Below are 12,648 nucleotides of genomic sequence, written 5' to 3'. Positions count from 1 at the left end.
TGTGTTCCTCAAACCCTGAACTCCTCAAACCCTGAACTCTGTGTCATGTTCCTCAACAACGTGTGTAGTTTGGCAGAGTGCCTTTGTTGATGTTGTTGTTTGTTTGTTTTTTGAACAATGTTCATTGCTGAATATTATTTAAATGTGGCATATGTAAATGTTTTTTCCTCATAATGAAATATATGGAGGGCAAGATATATTTTTAAACACTTTTAAAGCTACACTGTGTAGGATTTTCTCCCATCTAGTGGTGAAATTGTATATGACCACCAACTGAATATTACTTTCTAGCCCCTCCCATTCCGAGGGCGTTTTAACTCCTACGGTGGCCGTGTTATTCCAAATCTGCCGGCAGTCGCGAGTAATCTCATCACGGTGCCACTGAGTGTCAAAACGCGAAAGGCGAAGCTTGAATTTCCAGGTATGTCCCTCTTTGTCTAATGTATTTTCAAGATGGAGGCGTAACATGGCTTCCGCCATTCGAGCGACTCACTCGTATGTATTCTAAATTGCAGATTATACACTTACGAGAATACTTATTAGTTGGTTGAAGTGATTACACATTAATGAGAATGTAAAATTTTGAAAGAACAAAGTGTTTTTTTGCTAAAAATCTACTTAAAATATTACACAGTGTAGCTTAAAAAATATATATTATATTTTATTATATATATATATATACACGTATATATTTGAAAATATACAATAACTGGTTAAAAACAGCTACACCCACATACACACACTCTCTCTCTCTCACAAACGCATACACACACTCACACTCTCTCTCTCTCTCACACACACACACTCACACTCTTTCTCTCAGACACACATTCACACTCTCTCTCACACACTCACACGCTCTCTCACACACACAAACACTCTGTCTCACACACACACCCACTCACACTCTCTCTCTCTCACACACACACACACACACACTCACACTCTTTCTCTCAGACACACATTCACACTCTCTCTCACACACTCACACGCTCTCTCACACACACAAACACTCTCTCTCTCTCTCACACACACACACACACACTCTCTCTCTCTCACACACACACACACACTCACACTCTTTCTCTCAGACACACATTCACACTCTCTCTCACACACTCACACGCTCTCTCACACACACACACACACTCTCTCTCTCTCTCTCTCACACACACACTCACACTCTCTCTCTCTCTCTCACACACACACATACTTGTCCTAATGTAAGCAGAGCAAAGTAAAGAGACGCTGACTAGTCAGACTGTGTGATAATGAAGATCATTTTATTTGTATATTGAACAGAATGTTTCATTGACTCGGCTCAGATGAGGAGGCCCAGAACTGCCCCCACACCGGCCCCTGTCGCGCCCACCACCGCCTGAGCCACAACTGGGATCCCAGCGGCACCTGCACATGCACACACACACACACACACACACACACACACACACACACACAACACGCGTTTCAGAGACCAACTCATTAGGAAATAAAGTTATCAAATGCATTATTGACTTTACTGTAGGTCATCTTCCCATTACCAGCGGCTTGAAGGACTGCAACCACGGACCCGGCAGCGACTCCTCCTCCGCTCGCCACTGCGGTCGCGCTCATCATCGAGGCGGCGTACGAGCCCGCGGCGATCCCGGCACCAGTGAAGCCCACGGTCGCCAGAACCACCGGAGCAGCCGCCACTGCACCCGCTGCAACACACACACACACACACACACTGATGAATGATCCCTGTGTTGTGCGGAATTTCGACTCCCAGCCAAATTATTACCCTCTCCCCCGTTGAAGTCAGTACCTGATTGCCTAATCCTAACCCCTCCCCCGCAACTAATCCTAAACCTACCAATGCTAGGGAGGTAATCATTTGGCAGGGGTCGAAATTCGGCACAACACCGGCACTGGTGAACCCCACGGTCACCAGAACCGCCGGAGCAGCCGCCACTGCACCCGCTACAACACCATCTCATGAAAATGCGTATCTATAGCACGAATTGTATCTATCGTGCAATTTATGCAAAAAAAAAAAGAGTTTTTACGTGCATATGATACAGCACTGTAAAGCTAGGTTTATACTCGCCGCGTCCGCACGAGCGTGAAGGTGCACGCAGCAAAAATGACGTCATCGCGGTGCGTGTGGTCGTGCGCGTTGGCGATGTGCACGGCTCCGCATCCGAAGATGAACGACTTCGAGGCGAATCTAGCCGAGCACGAAAGTTGGTTATGACGCAATCGTTAGCCTATTTTTACAAAAACGGCTTCTACGGGACCATAACGTAAGATACAAGGTAATGGAGCCTTTTATAAATTTTCCTGTTTCTTTAGAAATAAATAATGGACAAATGGAGTCTTTAAACGCCTCAGATGTAAAGTTATTCGCTGTCAAAGTGACACCAAAATGAATGGGAGTCAATGGAATGCTAACAGCAGGTGATGGTCTGCTAATCAATGGCGGCGCCCGGGGAAGCTTCAAAGTTTTTCCGAAACACTGCCCCCCTGGGTATTGGTATTGGCTATACTAAAATAAAGATGGTCACGTGTCTACTTTACTTTTTCTCACCACTGATTCCTGATGGTTTAGAGGACAATTACTCGTGTCGCCCCCTGTCGTTTCATACAATAGTACAGCGGCGAGCATGGCGAGTATAAACGCCTCGTCCGTTTGTGGAGGTGCGCGCGCAGTCAGCGGAGCCTCGCGCTGTGGAGACAGGAGAAAGTATTCACAACTTTCCGTCGCCATGACACTCGATACTTCCTGTTGACGGTATCTCAGTTCCGGTTTAGCCTAAAGCTTAATGAAGCTAGCACACAAGGGATACTCGCGTCGCGGTACAAACGGGTGAAACTGATAACTGACAAGTAGTAATGCTGACAGATTAAGCAATGGCTCCTTGTGGCTCAACGTGTACCGTTGTCGGGTGCACAAACAACACGCGAAAACTGAAGGATTTTATGAATGGGACCTGTTTCCAACATAAACGGACCCTCTACGCAGAAAGAGTGTTTCTTGTAACGTTTCTTAGAAAAAACTGCAGTACAACTGTATATTTTTTTTTAAGTGGTATGTTTATTGTTTTCAATAATTTGAAAATTAATTCGAGAATGAACTTGAATGTGCAGCAATTTGTACAAATCGAGAGTATGTAGGCCTACTATATTTGTTGTAACCATTAAATAAGAGCATTTAGTTTCATATTTGTTCAAATATTATAATGTTATTTTTTCCATCTATGTTGATAATGAAAAGTGAACACCATGATAGGATGCATCGGGAGACATAGAGTGGGTCAGACATGATTTTGTTAATGGGTCAGACATGATTAAACTTAATTTTCTTCATTAAGTTTTGTTTCGTAGAAAACCTTTCTTTAAAGTGAATTTCGTTTTGTATAAATTGTATCTTAATTTTAATACATTTTTCATCAATCAATTGCCTGGATTTAATAAATAAGAAGCATATATAGCAGACAATATAAATCATGACATGGAGGCGCCGGCGCGCCGCGGTCACTTGCATTGCACGTGAACAGGAGCACATCTCATCATAAATGAACCGAAACTCAGACATGAGAAATATAGCCTATCTAAAGAAAGCTTTAGCTTCTCTCTGATTATGTAATCCAAGATGTGCATTTCTCCCTAGGCTATAGGCGCGTTCACTACGGAGATGGCGATCGTCAACTTTATCTTTGCAGCAGACACTGACAGAAAAGACTAGTTTATTAATAAAAATCAATGCACACTTGTCACCGGATTTACAAATGCACATCTTGCTTGTTGCACGCACACTCGGCACACATATTATGTCGAAATAACGAGATTTTGTGTTGAAATAACATTATTAATAATAATAAATCTTTAATAATATTTGATTGAATACAGAATTCAGCCTTGTTGGCCAATTTTTGTTCATTTATTAAAAGCATTTATATATAATATATCTAGCACCCCCTCAGCACATGTTAAAAAATTATATGGCGCCGCCCCTGGTTATAACGGCCCAGTATTAAAAATGGCTGGGTCTCTAAATCGGGCTCATAATTACAGTTAATGTGTCGGGCCGGGCCGGGCCGGGCTCGGACACAACGGGCTCAGGTAGGGCCGGGCTCGGACACAACGGGCTCGGGTAGGGTCGGGCTTGATTTTTTGGGCCCGATCTAAGCTGTACTCGTCATTACCCAAGCAAGTTGTTTGGGCTTGTTGAGGCTCTCTGATAGCAGTATCTTCAGGCTAACGTAAACCGGAAGTTCGTTACCGGCTTGTTCTACGTTGCCATAGCGATCATGGGAAAGGTCAGAGTTCGGGAAAGTTGTGAATAGGCTTAACCCCCTTGGGTAGGATTAGTGGTGTGGAGTACGTCCGTATTACACGCCATAAACTGCATATCATATGCACATAAAAACTCTTTTCCGAACTGATGAACATCTGCACCGGCTGCAACACACACACACACACACGACATGCGGGAGAGCGGGACACAACCTAACGGGGCTAGTTGTCACACACTTGTTTTAAATACTTCCACACAGGCCAGCATGACGAAACTGAGTGTATTTACTAGTTGCCATATCAACACTATATAGAGAAAGAAATTGCACTGAAAAATTGAAAAAGATATCACTGAACATTTATTTATGATAGCCATAGCAAAATAACATTTCTTATGTTAATCTCTATTTTTGTGTTTATTTAAAATTAGACAAATCTGCATTTATTTTTATCTCCAATCTGTTATTTAACAGTTGATAGTTATTTAATGCTGATCTAACCAGCAAACCCTCTCCGGGCAGTTGCGCGGGCGGGGCATGTTGTCACACTGCGTTACAATGAGTCCCTATTAGAACTATTCTATTCTATTCTATTCTATATACTTTTATGAATTCTGTTGAGAAACCTTGAGAAAACGGTGAATAAAGACTGAGAGTCAATGTTCAGAAATGATTCATTATTATTATGTTTTGAACTATGCTAGCTGATTTCCGGTGTGTTCGTTGTCAAACTCAAAACCTAGTTTATCTTTTAATAACAAATGACATTATTTTATATGAAAAGGTTAATAATTTTATTGAGAACATATTTTAATTTGTCTTTTTTTTTTTTTTTTTTTTTCTTTTTTTTTTTTATTAGATCAGATATCATTTTAATCTGTCATATGGTCATCATGTGATAATGTACCTCACATATTTTGTCACATTTAACTTCCATTCTTTCGAGGTTAATCAAGGAAATATATACACTGTATTAATAAAACAAAACCACATAATTGTACTAGACATGTGTGAAATTAATGTAGGAAAAAATAAACACTCGTCTCTAACCCTAAGTAGGCTATATATTTACACAAACTCAGTAAGTCAAAAAGCGTTTTAAACGTTGTTCCCCGCGATCAACTGATGAACATCGTAAGATTGTTTTAAATACCTCTAAAAAAATTCATTGGCAAGTATGACTAACTATTAAAAAAATTAAAATAAATTATAGATCCTTAAATTATGTTGTTTGTTTGTTAGATGTTACCTGCTCCAGCGCCAGCTGCTAACAACATTACTAATATAGAAGAGAAAATAAGAGTTAGATTCCTGTAATACTGATAAACCAACATTAAAATTCTGCAGTGATATGATAAGGAAGGCTACTTACAGAGACCCATCTTCTCTCGGAATGAGCTCTTGTGTGTGTGGGACTGAGATAAACTCCTCAGGGCGAGGCTTCTCGAGAAACGAAACTTAGAGAGAGATGATGTCCAGTTCGGGAAAGAATCATTCTTTTGAATCGGTTCTTTTTTTAGTGAACTGAATCAGTTCATCCAACCGGACTGAACTTTCTCAAATAGTAACAATCAAGCCAGTTTTAGAGTTCAGAAACATCAAATCGATCAAAAACATAAAATCGATCAAAAACATCAAATCAATCAAAAACATCAAATCGATCAAAAACATCAAATCGATCAGAAACATCAAATCGATCAAAAACACAAAATCAATCAAAAACATAAAATCAATCAAAAACATCAAATCGATCAAAAACATCAAATCGATCAATTTTTTACTTATTCTTTAGTTTAGAGCTGCAGTTTAGAGCTTTTTGGATTCAACCCCCTTATTTTACTAATTTGTTTGAGGTAAAAATTATATTACATGTTGATAAATTGTATTTATAAAATTATTTTATTAACAAGTGTCATGTCTGTGATTTTCATTTGTTGAGGAGCCAGCTTCTGACCATGAAATAGTGATTTTATGACTAATTTGATTTATTCAGATAAACAGACGTAACATTCTTTTTTTGTCAGTATTGGAAACTCCAACAGCCTTCCTTCGTTTAACGTTTTTCCTCTTTTTTGACGAACTGCACAGATTTTCAAGGTGCTATATTTTCCTCATCCATTTTGAAACAAAACTTTATTAAATGTTATAATATACAGAAATAATTTTTTATTACAAGTATCATGTTTTTTTGTACATTTTTAAAGACCATTTAGACTTGATTATCAAGCAATATACAGAAATGGGTGCAGTTGTACCTATTCTTTTTCTGATAACTTTTATTAGATTGTTGATTGCAAAGAATACTTGGTAATAGGCTTGTCATTAATGAAATGGGAGCAACAACTGCCTATTCCGAATTTATACACTGTAAAAAATAAATAAAAACAACAACATGTGAAATCTACAGTAAAATAGAGTTTTTTGTGTGTTTTTTACAGTGCATGGTTTGGCTTCAGGATTTAGCCAGGTTTCCATCCAAGGATTTTTTTTGTTTCACATGTGCAAAGGTAATTACTGTATACAAGTTGATAGAATACTGCATATTCAGTCAAAAATTGTAGTAATGAAAGAAGTAAAGGCCTGGTGTGATAATCACATCAGCAATGTCCTGTAGAAAACCACAGTAGCGAGAAATCTCCAGCAACGTGCTGTGGAGAGTCACAAACATATCTTTCTGTTTAGACTGAATGACATTTTTTTAATGCTTTATTTTCTGTTCATCCCCAGTGATTAATGCAAGCGTTATGGAGCGAGGAGAAAGGCTTCATGCTGCATTATCAAGACTGGGTACAAGATGTCACACCGCATGTGTTCGTGTTTTACACCGTTCCCGCCTTATTTGCCACGGTTCATCTGATCTCATCATCATGTCAGGTGTGTGTGTTTCATTATTTACACACTTGAGTTCAGTTCTGTTTGAGTTTCACTGTCGGGTCTCATCAGTGTGTATTGGCTGCTCATTAGAGTTGGTGTTTGTCTTGTTAAACACTGCGATACTTCATCTTCTTCGTTGTGCGTTTGTCTTGATCCACACAACCCGTGACACAAAGACTGCTGTCACAACAGCTGCTCGAGTCCACTGGTAGGAAGTGCTTTAATAATTTATCATGACAGGGTTACGCCTTTGGAATAAGACTGTTATCTAATCCTGACTGGTGAGAGGCAGTCGTCCACAAATTTCACAAATGTAATTTCTTTATTTCATATCGTTCATGCCATAAAGAATTCTCTTTTTCAGTGTGCTTGACTTAATGGGCCTCTTTTTTCAATCTAATATAGAAACGAGTGCAGAAATCATCTTAAGACACAGGGTTCATGTAAAGGATCCACTGGAGGCACGTGTAAATGAGAACCCAAGTGCAGTTTATTATAAACAAAACCAAACATGAAACAAAAACATGGCGTGGCATGAAAACTCAAAACAAAACATGAACATGAACATGAACATGACTCACAAACGTGCTCGGTTACTAACGTAACCTCGGTTCTCTCTAGAAGAGGGAACGAGTACTTGCGTAAGTATCTTACGCTAGGGGAAAACCTCTTTTCCTCGAGATATTGAAGCCAAAAATTATCCTTAATTTTGCAATAATGTAAAACGCATTGCAGCAGCATGCAGACATGGGCGAGACAGCTCGCGCGCCCATAGGCTGCTCTGCGGCAACTGCACCAGCCTATCGATAGAGGCCCCTCATGACGTCAGAACCAATGAGGGTGCTTCGCGCCCATTACGTCATGTCCCGCCGAAAGCGGGTGGGGCTAGGGCTATAAATACGGCCCAGAGAGGCTGGTTTGGTCAGTTTTTTCATCGCTGAAGCGAATCAGAACGTGACGCATGCACGGCAAGATACGCAAGTACTCGTTCCCTCTTCTAGAGAGAACCAAGGTTACGTTAGTAACCGAGTACGTTCCTTTACGAGAGGTTCTCTCGTACTTGCGTAAGTATCTTACGCTAGGGGAACACAGTGTAAAACGCTGTGCGTGCTTGAGACATAACACTAAAGTCCCAAGGGCAGGTGCCCGGGGCTCATACAGTGCCTAATCACAAGGGACTCACAGAGAATCCGGGAAGAGGGGCTAGAATAGCATCATTCCTGTAATATAGAGCTCTGAAAAGAGCATATTATATCAAGTGTTCCACACAGCCAGGGTGAACTCGGCCTGGACTGATAAATATGGGGGACTTACGCACTGCCCACAGAAGTATACAGACGATCAGTGATCGACGCTCTAGCAGTTTCAGCATCCTGAGCCGATAGCATCGGGCGGGCAATACTGAAAAATTAAACCGAGAGCAACCTAGCTTGTAAAGCGGGAACCTCGAGGTTATAAAACCTTATAAATGTAGATGGGGAGGCCCAGCCTGCCGCCATACAGATATCTTGCAAGGCAATCCCACTGGACCAAGCCCACGACGAGGCCATGCCTCTTGTGGAGTGCGCTTTGACACCTATCGGGCATTGCAGGCCCTTGGATGTGTAAGCTAGTGCTATAGCATCAACTATCCATCTGGATAGACTCTGTTTTGATGCAGCTAGTCCCTTAGAACGTCCGCTGAACAAAACAAAGAGCTGCTCCATCTGTCTGAAAACAGATGAGCGAGACACATAGGCTCTTAACGCCCTGACCGGGCAAAGGAAGCCTGCGTCCCCTTCCTCTTCAGATTGATACAGGGAGATAACCTGTGCCCTAAACGGTGTATTGAGGGATTTAGGAACATATCCGTGCTTTGGTTTGAGTATGACTCTCGAGTCATTAGGCCCAAACTTCATACACGTCGCGCTCACTGAGAGCGCTTGCAAATCCCCTATGCGCTTCACTGAAGCGAGAGCCAGAAGAAACACTGTTTTGAAAGACAAGAGTTTCAGGTCTATTGACTGTATTGGCTCGAATGGGGCACCTTTCATGGCTTCCAGAACCGTGGAAAGATCCCAAACAGGAACTGAGGGAGGTCTGGGAGGGTTCAGCCTCTTAGCTCCTCTAAGGAAGCGAATGACCAGATCGTTCCTTCCTAATGACTGGCCAAGCGGTGGTTCAGCGAACGCTGCTATTGCCGCCACATAAATTTTGAGCGTGGATGGGGTTCTGCCCTTATCCAGAAGCTCTTGTAAAAAGGAGAGAACCTCCGGCACCCCACAGCGTGAGGGTGAAGTGCCACTCGCTGTACACCAGCTAGTGAACACAGACCATTTTGAGGAATAGAGCCGCCTCGTAGATGGAGCTCTAGCCTGTGTGATCGTGTTTAACACTCCCGCTGGGAGGTTAACGGGTACCCGTTGATTGCCCACACATGTAGGGACCAAAGCTCCGGGTAAGGATCCCAGATTGAGCCGTTTGCCTGCGAGAGGAGATCCCTCCTCACCGGTATCGGCCACAGGGCGGTACTCGTCAGCTGCATCAGGACTGGAAACCAGACTTGGTTTGTCCAAAAATGGGGCGACGAGTAGCACCGGGCATCCGCTCTCCCTGATTCGCTCTAACACCTGGGGTAGGAGTGTGACAGGGGGAAACGCATAGAGCGGGCAGCGGGGCCACGTGAGCCAGCGCATCCCTGCTCTTGGAGAAAAATTCCTGACAATGAGCGTTCTCTTGAGATGCAAATAGGTCTATTTTCGCTCTGCCAAATGTCCTCCATAGCAGTTTGACTGTCTGTGGGTGTAAAGACCATTCTCCTGCCGGAAGATAGTTTCTGGACAGTCTGTCTGGTCCCACATTCAGATGGCCGGGCACATGCGCTGCCCTGAGCGAGCGCAGATTGTGCTGAGCCCAGACCAGGAGGTGTTCCGTCAGCCTGTGAAGGATTCTGGATCTGATACCTCCTTGGTGATTTATATAAGCCACCACTGACATGTTGTCCGAACGGACCAAGACGTGGTGTCTTTTATCTGGGGACAAAAAGCGCCTCAGCGCGTTGTCGACTGCCATCATTTCCAGGCAGTTTATATGCAGAAGCTTCTCCCGTTCCGACCACTGGCCGAATAACGGTCTGCCCTCGAGCAGCGCTCCCCATCCCGAGGTTGAGGCGTTCGTAGACACCACCTTCACACTCGAGGAAGTCCCCAGGCTTACTCCTGACCGGTACCCGTCGGTCACTGTCCAAGGTTTCAGAGCTGCGACGCATTTCTGATCGACCTTGAGGCGCGCGAGACCGGAGGTCCAAGCTCTGCGCGGCGCGCGCTTTCAACCAATACTGCAGCGGGCGCATGCGAAGCAGACCCAGCTGAAGCACTGAGGATGCTGAAGCCATGAGACCCAGCATCCTTTGAAACTTTTTTGAGCGGGACTAAAGCGCTGTGGCGAAAAATCTCTGTCATGCGCTGAATACTATGTCTGCGCTGCGGCGACCGCTGTGCTGTCATAGACAGCGAGTCCAGATCTGTGCCCAGAAAATATATTTTCTGACTGGGAGACAGCGAACTCTTCGCCCAATTGACTGTGAGACCTAAATTCTCGAGGTGATCGAGTAATATGGTCCTGTGTTCTATGAGCTCCGACTGTGATCGAGCTAGAACCAGCCAATCGTCCAAATAATTCAGCACTCGTATGCCTCGGAGCCTGAGGGGTGCGAGCGCTGCATCCATGCACATCGTGAATGCGCGAGGTGCCAGGGATAGGCCAAATGGCAGGACTGTGTACTGTTATGCCTGGCCCTCGAAGGCGAATCTCAAAAATCGCCTGTGACGTGACGCTATTTGTATTTGAAAATAAGCGTCTTTCAGATCTATCGACATGAACCAGTCCCCTTGGCAAATTTGCGAGAGGATTTTCTTGGTCGTGAGCATTCTGAACCGTCGATTCAGAAGTGCTTTGTTTAGTCATCTTAAATCTAGAATGGGTCTGAGACCCCCGTCTTTTTTGGGTACCAGAAAATATCTGCTGTACATGCCCCCTTCGCTCTGAGCTTGTGATAAGGGTTCTATAGCCCCTTTGCTCAGTAACTTCGTTATTTCAGCTCGAAGTAGGTGTGCTACTTCCTTTTTCACCGTAGTATCGATTCGCGCCGCTTTGCGTTGCGGGCGTCGACCGAACTGTAGCGAATAGCCTCTTTCTATAATGTCTAGCACCCACTTCGAAACCCCAGGTAGCCTTGCCCATGCGTTTGCATGAATGGCTAGGGGTTGAATGCGAAGCGCGCTCTGGTCGCTCAGCGACAGAGGGGCTTCAGTGTGCTGCAACATAAGCGTCGCGCTTATGACATTTGAGGCAGGGGGCGCGCTGATAACAGCGGGCAGATTGCCCGCGCTCGACTCCTCTGCGGTGGTCAACCGAGAGGGGGAGGGCTGGGCGAGTCCCGTAAGACCTGTCATGTCTATGTGTGAATGTGGGCGTGGGATAGCGGGCACATTTACAACACTGAGAGCATTGTCCTCCTGAGCAGAGCGAATGCATGTTGGTTTCGTTTTACAGAAACCTTGAGACATGCAGAACGTAGTGTTTGTGGGCACTGGACAGTGGGCACATTTACCACATTTAATGCGCAATCGATCTGGGTCGATTTCATGTGCGCGAGCCCTGTGTGACGGGCTGTGTTTCTGTGTAGGAATGAGCACTGGGCAGTGGGCATTTTGTCTACACTCATAACACCATCGGCCGTGGCCGGAACACCAGAAAACACACTCTTATGGGATTTATCTGGGTAGCCGTAAAAGCGGCGTTTGTGTGCAGGCAAGCGGGCTGTGTCGCCGACTTGTTTACTGCAGAATACACTGGAACAGTCGCATTTACTGGAACTGAACGAGCGAGAAGTTGCCATAGAAACAGAGAGCGTCAACATGCTGGCGTTTGTTTGTAGGCGTGCGTGTATTACAATAGGCTCGTCCACTGCAATATTGACATTTCCAGAGAAATGTGTGAGAATGGAGGTAGATCCAGCTGCAGCTGGACTAGGAACACTCTCTTTTCTCCTTTCGCCAGTGACGCACGGAAACCATAGAAATGGTGCTTGGGTGCAGGCGAGCGGGTTGTACAACGCGCTCGTTGGCTGCAAAAATACACATCTGCAGTCGCCTTTTCAGGGAACTGACAGAGCGAGCATTGACGGCATAATTTTATCTGCCGGTCGACCCGGGCTCGAACACGGGTCTCTCGCGCGATAGCCTGAGAATCTGCCACTGGGTCACAGGGGAAGACACATAGGTATTTAGTTAGCGCGAGTATTATCAGAGAGCGTCAACATGCTGCCGTTTGTTTGCGGGCGTGTGTGCATTACAACAGGCTCGCTCACTGCAGTATTGACATTTCCAGTCGCCTGAACTTCAGAGGGGAATGAGAAATGTGTGAGAATGGAGGTAGATCCAGCTGCAGCTGGACTAGGAACACTCTCTTTTCTCCTTTCGCCAGTGACGCACGGAAACCATAGAAATGGTGCTTG

General features: G+C 44.3%; 1 protein-coding gene and 1 long non-coding RNA gene across 2 annotated transcripts; both read right to left on the bottom strand.

Moving 5' to 3' along the window:
* Window positions 1–1,262: 1,262 nt before the first annotated feature.
* LOC309486571 (uncharacterized protein) lies at window positions 1,263–5,771 on the bottom strand. Its single transcript, XM_082153913.1, has 4 exons — window positions 5,650–5,771; window positions 5,527–5,556; window positions 1,542–1,703; window positions 1,263–1,407 (listed from the first exon to the last, which is right to left on the bottom strand). The coding sequence occupies exons 1-4, from the start codon at window positions 5,657–5,659 to the stop codon at window positions 1,322–1,324; spliced, it is 288 nt and encodes a 95-aa protein (XP_082010039.1). The 5' UTR covers window positions 5,660–5,771; the 3' UTR covers window positions 1,263–1,321.
* LOC309486572 lies at window positions 3,383–5,520 on the bottom strand. Its single transcript, XR_014201603.1, has 2 exons — window positions 4,125–5,520; window positions 3,383–4,084 (listed from the first exon to the last, which is right to left on the bottom strand). It is a non-coding gene; the product is annotated as an uncharacterized lncRNA (long non-coding RNA).
* Window positions 5,772–12,648: the final 6,877 nt, after the last annotated feature.

The sequence above is a fragment of the Leuciscus leuciscus genome (genome assembly GCF_965113295.1).
Source record: "Leuciscus leuciscus genome assembly, chromosome: 22".
Taxonomy (NCBI): Eukaryota; Metazoa; Chordata; class Actinopteri; order Cypriniformes; family Leuciscidae; genus Leuciscus; species Leuciscus leuciscus.
This window is presented reverse-complemented; position numbering and strand designations above follow the sequence as displayed.